This window comes from Taurulus bubalis (assembly GCF_910589615.1).
Source record: "Taurulus bubalis genome assembly, chromosome: 17".
NCBI lineage: Eukaryota > Metazoa > Chordata > Actinopteri > Perciformes > Cottidae > Taurulus > Taurulus bubalis.
Genome location: NC_136605.1, coordinates 18,615,297 through 18,634,725, shown reverse-complemented (window position 1 = coordinate 18,634,725; position 19,429 = coordinate 18,615,297). Strand labels below are relative to the sequence as shown.

Genomic DNA, 19,429 nt, shown 5'->3' with positions numbered 1-19,429 from the left:
CGATTGATGAAAAGTGAAAGTGAGTACAAATCAGGGGAAATGATTGGTAATCCATCCAGTAGTTGTTTTGATATTTCACTTAAAATGTCAACCTCATGATGGCGCTAGAGGGAACGTCATTCAATCATTAGGATACATCGTGGACTGCATGAAAGAAGTAGTGGAAAACCAAAACGTTGAGAATGTATTCCTTTTTTTCTGCATCTATTCCTCTGGCAGTGATTCAAAAAGATGTGGTTTGGGAAGGCCCACTGGGGAAACCTCAATTTAACTAGTTCATAAATAAACCATTTAGTAAATTGAACAATAATTGCTTTCTCAAAATCTGGAGGAGAACCCATTTCAGGGAGACACTGGTGTTCAGGAACTGACTGTACTGCAGATTTGGCAGGAAGTTAAAGGGAGCGCTGAATGAATCTGGATGATTCTGCTGAGCGCGAACCCCCACAGACTTAAATCATTGTATTGGGATATTATATTGTCAAAACACGTTTATCTCAGGTCTGCATTGTAGTAGTAAACTGGCCAGATAATTACTCATGTAGGCCCAAGCTGATCGCACACACAGCAGATGTCAATCCACACAATGAAAGCCAACGTATTCTTGTGTGGACGGGACGTTGAAAATAAACAAAACACTTCCTTCTGCTTAAACACAGGAAGTCAAGAGAAACCATTATTATTAACCAAAGGTTAAGCAACAGATTCTCAAGTGATCCAATAAACAGTACGTGCGAAAATAAAGCCACTAAATCTACTTCAAGCTGATGCATGAACTTTATGAATCAATACCAATGTAAGTGGAGACACACAGATAATAACCAGTGGTTCTCAAATGGGGGTACGTACCCCTGGGGGTATGTGAAGGCACTCCAGGGGGTATGTGAGATTAAAATATATATATATATATATATATATATATATATATAAAAATTAGCATCCATTCAAAAATCCTTTAAAAATAGTTATTTAATAAATATTCAATAAAATATAAGTGTAAGTTCATGGAGATAATTGTGTATATTCTATATTAAATCAGATCCTGGTGGCACAGCGCTGTGTATTACATATTGTTTCAGCCCAAAAAGATTTTGCACTGGTTAGGGGGTACTTGGTTGAAAAAATATTTCACAGGGGGTAAATCAGTGAAAAAAGGTTGAGAACCACTAGGCATTACGGTACGAGACGTAAACACTGACTTCAAAATAAGAGCAAACTTCCGGTGAATGCAAACTGTATTCCAAGGAAATGTTGTATTTCTATGCTGTGAATACTTATACCTAATATCAATAGCATATCATCTTAGAAGCTACCTCTTCCAATATTTCAAAAATAAAAGCTCTAGAAAATCACATTGATGAGCAAATGTGTCTCTAATTTCAGATTCAATGGAATCAGATTGTATATGGACCATTTCCTTTCTAATCTAACATTAGACATGAATTGCCTCCTCATGAACGGATTTGAAGTTAGCTCATGAAGGAGATTTTGAAGGGCTTTTATTTTGTAATTCAAAATCAGAAGGTCTTGATTGTCTCTGAGGGATACCCAGAGAGGTGGTCTACTATAATACTTTGTAAATATGGACCATTTCCTTTCAAATCTAATCTGAAATTAAAGACAAAATTGTCTCATGAATGGGATTTTCTAGAACTTTTATTTTGAAATAAAAAAAAATAGAACGTCCTGATATTGCAAGAAGTACCTTCTAAGGTGGCATGCTGTCGATATTAGGTATAAGCAGTGGCGGGCCGTGGATTTTGTAGCTACGCCTGCTGTTTAACAGCTGATCGCACTGTTAAAAAAAAACTGTGCTGGCTGTGTGTATATATATATCTCCATGGTAACCCACTTATTTCCAACAATTATATCAACACTTAATTTAAGCCGTACTGAGCAGCATCATTGCTGCAGGGTTTTTTTCTGCTTTTAATAATGAATCCACTTTTAGTTTTCAAGTGTGTGAAGCAAGTCCCATGTGGCTCATCGTGTTCTCAGCCGTCACAACTGTCTCAAAAGATACTCGGGAAAGCAAATCTGAGGCTGAGAAGTTGTGGTTTATCCAACAAACATAGAATAAAAATGTTTTTAACGAGTAGATGATATCCATAATATGATTGATATGCACAGTATTTTACTCTGATGATGGAGGTGTCCACTTTGCATCCAAGTCAAAGTAAATTATTCCACAAATCTCTTTAACTTTCCTGAGTTTGTTGCCGTTTCTGCCCGTCTGTTAATTATGCCGAATCAATATTTCGTTCATGGCGCAGTGGGCGCCGTCTATCTGTTGTTTTTTGGTGATATTTTGTTTAAAGTGGCGTTTCTGAGGCTAATGAATGCTTCCTTGTGTTTGCCGGAGGATCCCCCATGAAGCCAAGCATTCTTTGTTCAGCATCAGTGCGACATCAAAACCAACCCAAACTGGATTGGCAGCAAGCTTAGAACACACAACCCCCTATTAAAGGCCTTTTGAAAGACACTGCCAACAAATCCAGGAAGCCATGGCTTCAGTGCACGTCATTACATCACACTAACCACAGACTTGACTGTGGATCTGGATGCTCGAACAAGCAGAAATGAGGATGTTATTGCAGTGAGAGGAGAAAATACTCCACCAATAATAGAAATAATAATCCTATCATTCTAATGGCCACTGCCGCCACTAGATCAACTCAATGCTGCCACTTCTCCTGCTCCTCTGCAGTCTGATATTCATGGAGAGAGAACAATGTGAGTGAACATACTTCTAAACTTTCAGATACCACATTCTGAAGAGTTGACATGTTCTCTACTTCAGGCTCTCAAGCAAAAAAAGAAGCCAAAAGCCCTTTGAAGAAGATGCCTGCTAACAGAGGCTCAGCCTCACATGCCTCGTTTTATGTAACTGGCACTCTGGAAAAGAACCCCAGCGGAATCACACCCCAACAGGAATCTGTCGGAGTCGACATAAAGCACACTCGTGACATCATCCGAGTTGGTTTCTATGACAACCAGAGGATAATTAAATATGTAGCGGAGACCTGGAGTTACCCATGGTGGCATTTTGCAATGCATATATTTCAGTTTGCAGTCAAACCTCATTCTGCCACCGTGATGAGTCTGCTGCTGGCGCTTAAAGCCATGTGTCGCTTTTCTTTTCTCCCCTGACTCTCCTCTCACTCAGTCCCAACACTCACAGCAAAGAGAGGTTTGCTCCAACACCGTGTTCATTTAAAGTGTGCTGAAAACACGGCCTATTAGTTTAGCTTTCAGATGAAAAGGTTATGAGATCCATAAACGTTGCCATTATGACAAGACTAAAAGAGCACAGCCAGAATATGTATCATGTTCACTACTTCTAGAGGCAGTGTGTTGGACTTAATGGTTCTTCAATTCCAAGCAAGTTGGAGAACTACGTTGGCCTTCAGGTCATGTAAAAAAAAAAAGTGAAAAACCCCAAAAGCCAGTGTTTGCTTTGTACATGGCGGCATGGCCCTGAAGAGGACTCACTCTGTATATAAGCGGCTCATTCTAAAAGGTACGAAAAACATAGTTTCCGGTGATTAAACACCAATGAAATATATATTTAATTGCTGCCAATAAATCCCCATTAATTCTGCACACTCTTCCTGTAAGCAAGCATGCTAACATGTGCTTATCAGGAGTAAACACACAATATAGCCGAGGCTGGTGTGAAGTTAGTTTTTTAAATATTTGGTTATAAACCAAAGTGTAGGGCACATTAAAATATTGACCTGATGATGGCGCTAGAGGTAAACAAAGAGGAACACCAAAGTTGTTACAATTCATCCTGAGGTCAATGCGCCCAATAGTTGTTGAAACATTTGACTCAAAGCCACAAATGTGTCGAGGAAAAGTAAGGCGACCGCCCACGTTTTTAGGATCCATCCTCTGGGCACCATGAACGTCTGTACAACACAATTCATCCAGTGGTTGTTGAGATATTTCACGGCGGTGAACCGACCATCCATCAGATGTGATCTTCTCCAAGTTTAGACAATGATGAGACATTTTGTCGCCTGAAAAAATACAGATCCAGTGCATTCGCTTCTGGAAATATAAATTCAGAAGAGTTGTATTTATTATCTGTTGTGATTGATATCTGTAGTTACAGTCAGTTATACATCAGCTGGAATGAGAACATCTTGCCTCCTTTCTTTCCACACTCATATTTCTCCCACAGTCATTTCTTTTCATACATAATGGCGTCAATATGAGCTCGTACACTGTTCTTTGTAACATTGCAGAACTTGTGGAGGATGAGTGGCTTTACGCTCTTCACACACCTCCATTCAAACTACGTGGGAAGCCGCCAAGGTCCCTTGGCTGAATCATTCAAACTTTTCATGATTTATGCTCCGCATCTTTTTTTCTTTGTGAAAAAAAATCCTTGAAAATGGTGCATTTCCAAAAATGATTACGTTATGAGTCATGCAGCATGACAAAAATGACGTATTGACATCTGCAGAGGCACGCCAGGTATAAAGAGATTAAAGGCCAGTCGGATTCAGAGTGTGTAGACACAAGGTAAACTCCTCACACGGCTGTGGAGGAATAGTTCAGTTTGCCGTTTCCCGTTATCTGTGTTTCCCTGAACACACTAATTACCTCTTCTGCTTTGTGTGCATGAAGCCATACTCGCTGCTCAGAGACATACTGAGACTATGACATAGATAGTGGTGGAAAGTATTGACTCAAATACTATACTAAAGTACCATTTGTGAGGTACTTCAACTAAACCTGATACTCTTTTTGTGCCTTTCCGTAATGGACTTTTAAAAAGGTAAGATGGAGAACGAGATTGATTGTTATCAGCACAACTGAATATGTGCTCTGTGGCTCTGTGGCAGAGCAGGGTCGTCCTTCAAGCGGAGCTCGCCGGTTCAATCCATGTCCATGTGTCCTTGGGCAAGACACTTTACCGCAAATTGCTCCCATATGGATGGGTATGAATGGATGAATGACATGTAGTGTAAAAGAACCATGAGTGGTCAGAAGACTAGAAAAGCGCAATACAAGTACAAGTCCACTTATTTTTTATATTATGTGGGTCATTTTTCCACCACTACATTGATAGATTAAGCTCATGAGCCATACTGGATAAAGTTAGCAACAGTAAACACTGCAAGAACAGCCTATAACACCATTTTATCCAACGTCGGGTAATTAGAGGGATAACAACTTATAAGCAGGTTTTTTTTGCGGGATGGGGGGAGTTAATTATTAATATAACATATATATTATTACCTAAATATGAGCTTGGAGTTCAAGCCATTACAATTAGGTTAACAACACACAATAATAAGAGGAGAGGTATTTCTATATTTTGACTAATTAAGTTCTGTTACTTAAGTTTGGGAACCAAAAGCACACGAAGCACAAGCACCACAGCATTACATGTAGACAACAGCAGCTCCCCGAGGCTCATCTTCCTGGGGTTTGCAAGCCTTCTGTTACTTAAAAATAAATAAATATAAACTCAATATTATTCATCCCAGTGGTGTGGCCTTGTGCAAATGCAGTGTTGGAATACGATGACCTTGCATCGGGAGTGTTCGATGACCTCGGGGAGATTGAAAACACAACAAAGTATGTTTCAGATAAGACAGCAAGGAAACATAATACATGTGTGTTATACTTCCATTTTATATTAAATACATGTGTGTGGGGAGTAAACCTTCTTTTAAAAAGTACTGTTTTCCCCCAACAACAGTCAATAGCTATGTATTTAAATGTCATTGTACCATCAAAATGTATTTAAATAGATTTGTAATTTTATATTTTAAACGGGGTGCTTGTTTACTTTCTTTTTTATGAGTATATCTTGTCTTGGCAGATACTTCTCTCTCCTTCTGTTTTTGAACTGCCACTTATATAATTTAATGAATATGTGAGTTAGCTGGGTTGTACTTTGTAGTCGTTTCAGTTTAACATGAAGTTACGGTTACTACTAGCTAATGTCAATTAAAAGTAGGACACATTACAGCGGCGTCAGCAGGATGCAGGGTGTTTTTTTTTAACTTTCAAAATCATATGTATTTTTTATGTATTCATATCTTTGCAACAGCAGCAACATCACTGCAGGAGTGTTCACATCTGCAGTGCCCCCACACTTCACAGGGATCAGTTCGTTGCTTCACCTAAATCTTTGCAGGGAGTCCAAATATATCGCACGCCGACACCCTGACTGCACTCCCCGATGTGGGAGCTGAGGCCTCGGCAGAGGGGAGATGGATGGATCATGAGCCTGGAGCTAGAAGCTACACTCAGTACCCTCCTCCAGTGCTACGCAGTGTTGTCGAGCATGGCAGCACAGCTCTCCTCCTCGCCTCCAGACATAATTACATTTTATCCGTCTGGGTTCTGATTGTGTTCTAAGTGTACCTCGGTCACCCCTACAGTCACAGAGGTAACAGACGGTGTGAGCGCTCCGCATGTTGTCGGCTGAGCAGAAGAACCGGCGGCCCACAGGTCGTGTTTAGCTGCAACACCTCTCTGCAGCTTTCCCTTCTTTCCAGATATTCTTCAAAGATGCTCAGGGCGATGGCAAGAATACAAGAATACAAGATGGCGACGATCAAAACTCTGAACTTGAGGCTTCAAAACAGCAATGCACAAACCAATAGGGGACATCACAACGGCCATGTCCTTCTGATGAGTTGAACAGAGGGGTTCTGGCCTATTGGGAACCACTGGACCAGCTAACAACAGTAAAATGCTACTTACATATACATATGCACATATATTTAATATTGTTAACACATCAGTTTTAGCATTTTTAATATAATTTAAAATGATGTATTAGTCACAGAGGTTATTTTTCTTTCTTAATTAATGCAATAAGTACAGTTAACTGATTTGTGCTTTTACTTTGAAGGAAGGACCTTTTTGTAATGGGGTATTTTTTATTGTTTTATTGGTACTTTTGCTTCAGTAAAAGATCCGAGGACTTCTTCCACCACTGAATCCACTGATCCATCAGCACAGTGTAAGCACTTCTTTTTTTATTTCCCTCGAGTTGCAGCTAAAGTAAACGCTGCCGTGATCACGTGATCATGTGAGGTTGACGCTACGCCTCAGATTAAGACAACTCTAATTTCCTCTGAGGGTAGATTCACATGCAGAATACAAACCAGTCACTCACAATGTATAATTGATTTCTACTGTAAAACATCAATATTGAACGCTCACTTTTACACCTCGGCAGAAGACTTATTAATTATGGCCTGTCCAACATTATTGAGTTGAGAACACGGAAATCTCTGAGAGATGTTGCATCTTGAAGTTAATGATTCCATCAGTATTTTTATCACACTTTTATTACACGAGTAATTTGATTGCTTGTCGGCACAGAGGATGTTAACCACGGGCTCATTTTATTCTGCTTTTACCAGCTCAGAAACAGCGTCACCTCATGTCCCACCTCGGCATATTTTATGATAGCGCCTCTCTGAAAACAATGATCAGTTTGAGATATAATGAATAAAATATTTGTAAAACATGAAGGCAGGATGTCTTGTCACACAATCTGTCTTAGTGTTGAAAGGGATGCTAAGTGGAAACAACTGATGAGTGTCGTCTCATGCCTGAATTCCTTAGGGAGTCTGGATTTGATTTGATTATCTTTGGCAAACAGTAAAAGAATGGCTGCTCTCCAGATACCGTGGACCAAGACTTCTTTCAGGTTTAACTGAGCGGAAGAAATATTGTTTTAATCTGTTGGCCTGAGGCTGCTTTTGAATAATCCATCAGTCCACTACATTTCTTTGCAGACCGCTCTGTAAAATGCCATGTGCTGCTCCTTCTGTTCCCGGGTGGAAATCAATCCTGTGTTTTAGCCCTGCTTTCAATCTGTGGTTGCCATGGAAACGCTCACACGAAAACAACACCCAGAGGAATTTCAGAATGTTGATTTTCCTTACTCAGAATTGATCATTGTCCAGCTATCAAGCCTCGCTTTCCTTTTTTAAAGAAGAAGGCTGGTGCGGTTCGATAACATAGATTTGATCAAACTGCTAATACATGAAAACTGAGGAGATGTTAGTGGTTTATAACTTTGTGTGTGATGAATTTCAGGATTGCTATGTCACTGTCAATTATTGTAGAAACAAGGCAAACATATCAAACACAATAAAACCCCTGGAAGTTCAATAAGCCTTGACCTAAAGGGACAGCAGCATACATCATATAGTAAAGTAATGGATGCAGAAGCCTGCCGTTATTCCCCACAGGTTGCCTCTCAGGGTGGACACGGGGCTCCGTCCCGCCGTGTTGTCTGACCCGATGGCGTGCAGTTGCTTGATGGATGCTCGCTGACAGCAGCTCGGACCGCATGTCAGAACCGTTTGGAACCGCAGGAGGCAGCGACATGTCGGGCTGAAGGTTGGGAGGTTGCATCTTGAAGCCCACACCTGACTCCTCCAGTGAAGATGCTGCTTGAATGACTCATCTGGGTTTGCAATTGAACCAGTGAGTAAATAAAAAAAGTCAGTACTTCACTAAACAACAAAGTTGTTATCGTCTCTCCCGATAACAGAAGCTTGACCCCTTCTCTCCGTCTGGATCCCTCATTAGAGGAGGCAGTAATGACAGATAGTTTGATGTATGGGTGCCTGGAGGGTCAATACTTTGGAACCGTGATTGTGTTAAAAAGAGCAGCAGGAAGCAGAAGGAACACACATCCGCATGCGGACATTGCGTTCTCAATACTATGAAGTAAATAGGAAGCTTATAGTCTGCATATGTGTCAGGAGGAGTCTCATAAATACATTAAGATATGCATTGTACTGTTTAAGATATTTCCCCCCTTGTTTCATGCTTTTGTATCATTTTTATTTTGTATGCATTGGTCATCACTCATAGCACAATTTTAGTTATTGATGACAGTTTCATTCTGCCTCGTCTCTGTAGTGTGACTCATTCTTGTCCCCTGTTTATTCTTAAATAAACGCAATGTCAGCTTGACCCTTCACTGATACTTGTAACCTTTAATTGACCTCTGACATGATGGAGTTCTCCTTCTGTGTTTTTTTTCATCATTTGTTTGTTTGTTTATTTGGATCCCCATTAGCTGCTGTATCATGGCAGTTATTCTCCCCATGCTTTTTTTAATAATAATTTAAAATAGGACACTATAATAGTAATCTGTCAAGGGAGTGGATGTTGCTCAACAATCCAGACAAAAAGGAGCATTAGATGTAGACTTTGTGATTATATATTCCTGGTAAAAAAAAAAAGAGAAAATAATGCATTCAGTAATCTGCTGTTAACATCAAAAGAGACTTTCATGTATTTCATGATAACCTTTCCTGTTGGTCAAGACTCTTCAATTATCACATAACTGTTTCTAATCCCTCCACAGCTGTTCACCACTGAGATCCCTGAACTATTAGACGTTCATTTTTAGCTTGAGGTTGTGTTATTGACACATGGTCATGAATTAAGATGCACCTTGAACATCGCCTGAAGCACAACATTTGTTACCCATACCGCGTATTCAGTTTTTAATGCAGTGAAATACCTGAAGTAATGAATCTGATCCTAAAAGTTAGACTTGGGGGTTAGTAAATAAATAACGTGCTGAGGAATGCTACCCACAAATTGCAGCTCCAACAATGTCACACAGCCAGTATTTTTCTTGTGTGCCTCCTGAATTGATTGGCTAAATTGAAATGTGTTCCCTCTCAGCAGACAGAGTCGCTGCATGCCGAGCCGAGGTAAAGGATTAATGCAAATGCAAAGGTCACCGTCTCGATTTTAAGACTGATTTGGGTGCAAGTGATCGATGTGGCGTTGGGTTATTTGTCAGGGAATCCTCCTGATGATGCTCTGATTGTGAACAGGCTGCAGCCTCCCCTCCATACCTCCGCTCTGCAGTGAAGAGTGAACATTCAAATGATTGTGGCGGAGGAGTCCTCACAAGGGGGAGAGAGGTTGGGTTGGAGAAGGGGAAGGGGGGGAGGGGAGGCGGAGGAAGAGTAAGATACCAGCAACGCGGCCAGATAGCGACGTACACTGGGAGAACAGAGGCTTCGGCAGAGAGAGACTATGAGCGAGGAAGCAGGTCTGCTGGGAGGCTCGTTCTTAATCTGAGAGGACGCTTCGGATGCTGTCCACCCATCATCAGCCGGGTACGTTTATCATACAGCATCTGCCATGAGCTGCATGCTGATTCTGCTGCTGGAGCAGAATGCAAATGCTGGAAAGAGCCTTTTGCATTTCCACATATATGGCACACAATCGGCATCTTATTTTTTTTATCATTTCATTACAAGAGGCAGACATGTTGAAGTTGCTCCGCTGATATCTAAAGTTATTATCGTTTTTAAATCTGTGTCAACACCTGCCTTTAATGTCACGTGACTTATTCTGGCTATGTTTCTTATTGATAAAGATGCAACATATGGTGACGTACTCTGGTTTATGTGTGTCTGCTCATCATTTATTTGAATGCTGAAGACTCTCCTGAGAAAATGAAGATGCTTTCCCACAGAGTCTGGTTTGGGTTGTGCTAAGTCCATCACCCCCCTCCTCCTCGCCAGCTCTGCCGTTTTCACTTTTCATTGAATAATTCTGTAAAAACTCTAAATCGTGCAGTCACACCGAGCTCAGCCGAAGGTCCCGCTCGCTCCGTTACCAGCCTAAAGCTCCTGTATGACACTGTTTGCCCTGTTCCCCCCTGAGACTCTTGCACATGTTCTCATCTGAGTCAAAGCCCTGATATCCCAGCCCATATTGTCTTTTCCATGTGAGGATAATGGGGAATGAGCCTCACCATGAAAGAGACTGCTGAAGTCAGGCTCTGACTCAAAGATGTGAGGAACATTTCTCTGCAGCCCCGACCAGCCGATGCTACCTATACCCTCTTGATGAGGTTTATAGGAACACGTTCCTTTAATCTCCATTTAGAGTGTCATTCGCTTGCCTGTAATCAGTGCATCCTCTTCATTTTGCTCTCCGTCACGATTGTGATCATGCAGATAGATTGGCATCACACTCAGAGGGTGTTGAAAGTTTAATAATGCTTAATAATTCATTTTAAGCTGGTTTTTGCTGAGATTGGAGTATGAAAGCCAGAGGAAGCTCTGAAATATTCTCACAAGATATCAGTTGGTAATGGTGCGTGTTTAGAGAATATCAGATCCCTGTGATTTTGCTTTACTGCCATATAAAGACAACACTTCTGTGATGATTTCTTCATCAGACACAGCCGAAATAAAATTGAATCTGTCCATCAACAAGTTGCGTCTCAGTGCTGCTTTGACAATCCAGCTCCATGACTTTTATAAATGATCGCATTTGTTCTGCCACAGGTCTGTGATCGGGCGTTACGTAATGATGCGGCACGTCTTTCATATAAAAAGCCAGTCAGTTCATTTAGGTTGGTTAATTAGCAACCTTCCTTCATGCATATTCAGTTCAACTCAGATCAAGCTACATTCTTGCTTTAGGGTGATTCCATGAAACATTTATTTTAAGTCTGATTTATTATGATTGCAGCCTTATCTTGGCATTTGGCATTATCAAGGATGTGGGTTGTTTCCATCACATGAAATTGCCGGTACAACATCAATTATGTGGAGTTAACCAAGAATATTGCAGAATTGGATCCACATTCTCTACTGCCGCTCAATTTGCGTTTTGTTTCCACATGAAAAGGCTCGGGCAAAATTGACATTTCGAAATGAAGGCCACCGTTTGATGGTGATGTGACGGGGAGTTTCTTCTATACAGGAGAGAGTCCATTCAGGAGCTGTCAGCGATGAATGAGCAAGCGTCGCTTGGAAGTCTGAATGGCAGAAAAATGGAAATTCCCGTCAGATACGTTGTAATTTCAGGTGTGCTCTTCAAAACCTCAAAGAAAGAATTGCAGCAATATAACATAATGAGAAAGTGTAATAACGCACATTCTTAACAGCCAATCTCTGTCCTGTATAAATAGTGTTGATGTCTTAGGGCAGGTAGCAGAACAGACTGGAAGGACCCAAAAAATAATCTGCATTGTGAATAACGTTTTAAGGAAACTTATTTGTTGAGGATCACGCTTGTTTTTGACGTATCACAAATACGTTTCAGTGTCCACGCAAGTTCATGCAGGAAGGAGGTCATGGTGCTGGATGACCTAGGAGACTATTTGTATCCTATCTGGTTTCAATTGTATAGTAATTTAAAGCCAAAACATGATTATTTTATTTTACTAAATTTAACTAAGTTTGTTGTGTTTTTTTGTTTAGTTTCAATAAGTTCATCACGTGTTTTAAACTGAGAATGAACGTTTCCCTCGAAACATAATTGAGAGTGCAGCTTAGTTGTATGGGATCCTAATGGTAGAGGACAGGGTTGCACACATGGTCTTAGATGTTCAGCGGCAGGAAACAGAACTCCATAGCAACACAGGAACAGAGGTGGTATAAATAGTGAAAGCCTAATTGGTGACAAGAGGTGAGAGGAGTGCAGGACTAATTAGGGACAGGTGAAACTAATCAATTAAAAAGGCGGGAAAACACACAAAGACAGGAAGTAAAACAAAACATGACACAAAAAGAACTTTCAAAATAAAACTCTGTTTATCTACTATGAATCTTGCCAATTCTTAACACATTCATAATGTTATCCAGAATTGAACCCTTTGCCGGATAGATGGGATGAAATCAAATGTTTGGAGACATCAAGCTTGTGTGTGATTCTCTCCACTGAGGCTCATTGTCTTCACCATCAAGAGCACCTCTTTACTCTCAAGCCTCAATTTTGAACGACTCTCCATCCTGAGAGCGCCGGCTTATCGGTCAGAAGCTCCAATGTGACGCCATTACTGGTCAGAAATTGCAGTTATAAGTCACTGCTTACCGTGAATGGATGATGTGTTCTTGGCTGAAAGCAAAGATCCCCCAGCTGAAATGGATTCCTGCTCTTCTTCTTTTCAGAGAGAGTGAGTGAACAGTGGACAGCACTCAGACAGCTCTGGGTTTAAGACACAATTTCTTGAATTAGAGAGGAGAGGAGGCTCATTGTTCAGCCCACTTACCTGAAAATCTTCAACAAATCTCCACGGATGCATTACATGACTTAATGGCAGAATAGCAAACAATCTTCGCCTTAAAGGGAACCCTCTTTTCTCACTGTGTTACTGTGACGACAAACAAATAATAAAAGCCGTAATGCAAAGTGTGAATGTAGCATTACTATTTAAGTTAGGCTGGTAACAGCTCCATCTAGATTTACTTTGCAGCCTTATTTTGGATACAACAGTGTAAATATTCCCTGGACACACTGGACAATACGTCACCAGCCAATTAAAAAACACTTCTCACTCTCTTAATCATATGCGTGACATGCCTCCACTGGGGACTAACTGGATAAAGAGATCTTCTGGTGCATGTGGGCTTGTCAACCTTTTTAGTATAATTTTAAAAGTTGCAAAGACTCATCATTAAACCTCTTCTGAGAGAGCTCTTTTGTCCACAAAACCAGCCTGTGAAACGAGGGAAATCTGAAACGGTTACATTAAATGAGTACAGTCGGAGAGTTGTCATACCCTGGTCAGAGCTGGCTGAAGCTACGCTTGCAGGACTTAGCAAAGAGTGCATTCAGAGCCTATGTATTGCCTCCACACAGCTCTCAATAAGCAGCTAACAGTGCTAACAGCGCTAACGGTGTTTACCTGAGGGGGAACCGCAGGGTGGGAGAGACGCCTCCGTGACGACAGCGTTGGTTGGGACGGCATTATCAGCCGTAAACGCCTTATGAGCGCGGTGCAGGCCGAGAGCTAGCGAGTGGGGCACGCTCACATGCACTGACATGCACTCTAAATCAAGCACGGCTAAATGAAAAAAGGAGAAACTCGGATTACAACAAATGCAGAGAGAGAATCATTTTATTCTCCGCTCAGGAAGACATTACTCCAATATATTTGAACAGAGCAAATGGTTGTTTGCTGCTATATTAATGCTCTGAATATATAATTTAGCACCATTATGGGAAATAGTGCTGAATGTAAATGGGAATTTGATTGCACAACAGTGCTGTCAGTTGATGTGATTGAATATTTCCACCCAGGAGGCGTAGTAAAACAATCATAAGCTTCTAAGATAGTGATTATAAATTCTCTTATTTCCTATTTCAGAAATGTCTGACTTTGAGGATTTCAGCAGGCCAGGAGGGATGGCGAATGTATCCGAAAGCTACCAGCTGAACCCGACCAGTGTGATCGTGTCGGTGGTCTTCTCCCTCATCTTCCTGCTGGGCACCATCGGCAACAGCCTGGTGCTCGCCGTGCTGCTGCGGAGCGGGCAGGTGGGATACAACACCACCAATCTCTTCATACTCAACCTGAGCGTGGCCGACTTCTTCTTCATCATCTTCTGCGTCCCTTTCCAAGCCACCATCTACTCTCTGGAGGGCTGGGTGTTCGGCTCCTTCATGTGCAAAGTGGTTCACTTCTTCATCAACCTCACCATGTACGCCAGCAGCTTCACACTCGCTGCTGTCTCTGTGGACAGGTATGTTAATAATGATCCCATACGAGACAGTATGAATTATGCACGAAAACAGACAACAGCATTTTACACACAATAAATACTTTTTTTTTTAAATAATCATATCCACCTACACACCAGGCTCATTTTTGACATTTGAAACATCCACTTTCAAATTACCTTGATATAATTATTGTAAACAAATGAGAGGGGGGTGATTGTTGCATTTCCCATGAAGCCCTTTTCTTCCTGTTTTAAAAGGTGTTTAATACTCGAGCTGCAACTACAGCAATGATTATTTCCATTGTCAATTGATTGAAAGTCTCTACATCTACGTGTACATGTACATCTACATCTTCCACCGCAAACTAAAAACACATCTTTTCCGACTATACCTTGAAGAAAGAAAGTAGCACTTTAGTAGCACTTAAATGGCACTTACTTAAAGCACTTTGTAGTTTGGCCTTCTTGAAGAAATTGTACTTTCTTGATTCTTGTTGTCCTGAGTTTGTGCTCATGGTTAAATGCACTTATTGTTGCTTAGGATAAAAGCGTCAGCTAAAGGTAATGTAATGTAATGATCTGTTCAATATTTTTGCAATTTATTGTTTAGTCTCTTTAAATGCAACACAATCACATGTTCCTGAAGTTTGTTTAATAAGAATAACCTCTCGTCATATTGCTCAAACTGACAGTATTGAAGACATAATCTATGAACCAAATTCCTACAAAAGACCATCTCCATGATTCAGTTTGAACAAGTTTTATATGACAATGAAGAGTATCAAACCTAAAAAAAAAATGAATTAAGGCTGTTTACATTTCACACAGTGATGTCAAAGACACATACCACTTTACAGAGATGCTGCATCTGCAATCAACCATCTTATGAGAAAATCCTGCATTATCCTTAAAATGACGTCCCCTGCAGATCCATCATAATAGCTGTCGGGCAACATTGTCAGCTCAGTCAATATGGACATAGTCGTGTGCAGCTGCCCTCTGCAGCTGACACCCTTTGCTTGCACTGGCTATATTAACAATTTAGAGAGTTCAATAGATTGTTCAGCCTGCCAGCGAGACGTTTCCTCCTCATGCAGTCGGGAAAAGAGCAGGGACAACCGGGTCGCGATGTTAATGGATTTCCGCTGTCTTCCTCCTCAGTTCCTGTGTAACCAGTTTCAAAAAAAGAGGCAGCAGCTTACAGTTACACTTTCGACCAGGAAACCCCTGCAGGAATTAAATCACAGTTCAGCCTGAATGAACAGCAGCACACAGACACACACACACCTACACACTTTTAATGGGAAATATTTGCTTCTACAGTGAGCCGCCCAAAGGCAGATCATATGTTTACTGTGATTTTATGCCAGAGAGATATCCCATGTGAAAATGATTCAGTATAAAACAAAACAGTTGGCCAGTATAGCTTCTTATCAGGGAGTGCATTTGCAGAAATACTTGATTTAATTTAGGTAATGCAAGTTAATATATAATTTCTGCTTCCAATTTCTATAAATGTGAAAGTCGATCTCTAGATTTCTGTATCAGTTGAGGCTGCAGTTACACATCATATAGCATGTTTGGGCAAAATCCAATATAATCACTAGAAAATACGGAAACAGCATCTGAATTGAGCCAGTACTTTGTGTAATATGGGGATACTCATATGAATTCAGCCATGGCTCAATTTCACAGACATTGTGGTGAGTCAGTATTTCGTATCATACAGATGTTTACCTGTCTTCTTTTCTACATTTTAATCGGTACCTGATCACTAGAAGCTCTCTCAAAACACTAAAAGCAAAGCTTCTTGTCAGATATGAACAGAAACCGACATAATGTCTGAGTACCTGCAGTTGTCCAGGTCATCGGGCCACCGTGTGCTTTTTTCTCTTATGTTGAATGTGAAGTGTCTTTGGCTCCATTTCAGTCAGGTTTCAAAGAGGCTGATGGCTCTGACTCTCAAGAGCCAGCTGAAGTGTCCTGTAAATGCAGATGGAGACGTCATGAATGTGCAGCTTTACCCAGAATCCTTGCCTCTTGAAACAGAGAAGCCGCAACGCCTCGAATACTCCTCCCGTCCCTCAGAGAACCCGAGCTCATAAAGCAGCATGTTCATAATGGCAAATACGGGCTGTGCATGTTCAAAGAGGAACAAACCAGGTGACGAAGAGGCAATAACCTCAGCAGTCGTGTGTGAAACGCAGTGTGGTGTCAGAATATTGAAAGAGATCTGTGCCATGAAAAACATCGGGCTCTTTCTTCACGACGCCATGTGATGTGTGGCGGGATTTGCTCCTTTGTTGCCGCCCCGCTCTGCAACATCAAGAGCACAGCACAAGGCACAATCATGCTCTGTGCTGGTTTCACCAAGCGATGCATGCGCCATCCGATTCCTATTGAAAATCCATCCTGTAACAGCCTTTTTGTGAATATTACAGCAAAGTTTGACTTATTTCCCCCTGAGGTGTTTTTTATTCAATAAAACCCACAAACGGCTGAGTTGTGACTGATTATCTTCCAACACAGGAGCCTCGGTAACAGCCAGTGTGGAGGTGGCAGCTTCTTCTGTGGATGTTCCTTTCATAAAACCAAACTAATGGGGGAGTAAAACCAAAATCAATTGTCATGTTGTCTTCACTCACAATGCTCTCTGCACCTGATGTAATATTTCATTCATAATATGCCCGCTGAACCTTGGAAGCCAGAATTTTTTTCACTTTTGAGTTGAATTTGTGATCCACAACACAAATGTAAATACTGGAATCAACTTGTCTCAGCTTAATTTATCCCAACTTAAAAGATTTCTGAGAGCGCACACCCATAAAATCTGATTCACTTTCTATTGATTGACACAAAATCGTATTTAAGTGTCTTGTTAAAGGATTTCGCGGCCACCCCTCTCTCCAGAAATGTTGGCATTGTCCGTTACAGCAAACGACGGGGTTCGTTGAATATCGACGTTTCTGAAACAAAAATAGGATCTATAAATACATTTCATATCGGCCTCGCATCACAGAGACGCACCATGCAACGTGGTTAAATTAAATATTTAAAAAATGAAATAGTAGCGTAACAATGTACACAACTACATAAATAGCGTACTTTTTTATGCAAGTTACATAACAAGCGTAAAGTCATCGTGCATTTCTGGTTTCACTGAGCTGACTAAATAATGAATTGATTACTAACCAAGAAAAGTATTTCACGTTTTAGCTTCCTTCATAATATTTACAGCATTATGCAAGTACACATAGTTTATTGAACAAAGTTTAGCCGTTGCATGAAGCTCTCTTTCAGCCTGTAGTCATCACGCTGCACCACACGTGCTTCGGACCACATGTCACGGTGTTATTTCTTCTCTCCGTAGGTATCTGGCCATCCGCTACCCGCTGCGCTCCAGAGAGCTACGGACTCCGTGCAACGCAGTGGTCGCCATGGTGATCATCTGGGGTCTCTCTCTGGTCTTCGCCGGCCCGTATCTCAGCTACTACGACCTGATCGACTACGCCAACAGCACCGTGTGCATCCCCGGCTGGGAGGAGCAGAACCGGAAGGTGCTGGACACCTGCACCTTCCTGTTCGGCTACGTCATCCCCGTGCTGATCGTGAGCCTCTCGTACACCCGGACCATCAAGTACCTGTGGACGGCCGTGGACCCGCTGGACGGCATGTCGGAGTCCAAGAGGGCCAAGCGCAAAGTCACCAAAATGATCATCATCGTCACGGTGCTCTTCTGCATCTGCTGGCTGCCGTACCACGTGGTGATCCTGTGCTACCTGTACGGAGACTTCCCCTTCAACCAGACCACGTACGCCTTCCGGCTGCTCTCCCACTGCATGGCCTACGCCAACTCCTGCGTCAACCCCATCGTGTACGCTCTGGTGTCCAAGCACTTTCGCAAAGGCTTCAAGAAAGTCTTCAGCTGCATCCTCAGCAAAAACGGGAGGAACAAGGTGCACGTGGTCCACGTGGCCAACACCGTGCCCGGGTTCGAAGCGGCGTCCACGGAGGTGTCGCAGATGAACGAGGAGCAGAACGTGCGGCAGAACGAGTGCGAAATGATCAACAGGCGGATCGGAGAGCCGAGAGAAGCCACGGTGACGCTGAATCTGCCCTTTCAGCGGCAGACTTGACGAGCGGTTCGGCGATTGTTACGCAGCGGTTACAGATGGCCTTATGTGCGGGAATGGCATCGCAGCGGGGAATGTGTTGAGTCATCGCCACGGCTTTCACAGTTTGGGTGGGAGAAAAGGAGAGGAGATCAAATGAAACATATTCTAGTCAATACAGTGAGTCCACAGCGTCATCTTTGTTAGATATTTCCTCTCATAATGTTCCTCAAACTCAGTCAGAAAGGTTTGCTTATATTCACGAAGAATGAAAAATGTCTCTGTTTTCCACCATTTGCCTTAACTGTGGCCTGAAGCTTGGTATGTATTTAAAGTCCAGTGTGTAGGATTGTCTCATCTCGCGGGGATGCTGCAACCGACTAAAAGCTCCTCGGCTCAACGCTCCCTCTCCGGCGGTGTCAGAGAACCTCGGCCTTCAGGCAGGACCAGCGCATGAACTGCTGGGAAAAGAACAACTCTGTTTGCAACTCATCATGCCAGCAACCATTGTCGATATTCGCATAAATCAAACGGCAACGGCATTGAAAGTATGCAGGCATCTTGTGATGCCTCTGTGAAGAGGACCAGCTCCTTTTAGATAGAAAGGGCTCAGTCTAAGCTAACGGAAACACAAAACACAACAATTCTTCGTATCAAGGTGATTATACGCCAATGGAAACTTAGTTGTGAATATTATATTCCACTTCTGCTAAAAAGGTTTCCATAACAGGCTACACATTTGAGTTTTTTTTCAGCATTTGAGTATTACTCCAGCACTTTTTAGGAGCAGCAACAGAATGTGTCCCATTATGTCACAGTTTGTTTCACCTTTCCAAA

General features: G+C 41.8%; 1 protein-coding gene across 1 annotated transcript; it reads left to right on the top strand.

Annotated features, from left to right (window-relative positions):
* Positions 1-14,127: 14,127 nt before the first annotated feature.
* Positions 14,128-18,616, top strand: galr2b (galanin receptor 2b; the record flags this gene model as incomplete). The annotated part of the gene is made up of 2 exons (XM_079232739.1): positions 14,128-14,501; positions 17,851-18,616. The coding sequence occupies 2 exons, from the start codon at positions 14,128-14,130 to the stop codon at positions 18,614-18,616; spliced, it is 1,140 nt and encodes a 379-aa protein (XP_079088865.1).
* Positions 18,617-19,429: the final 813 nt, after the last annotated feature.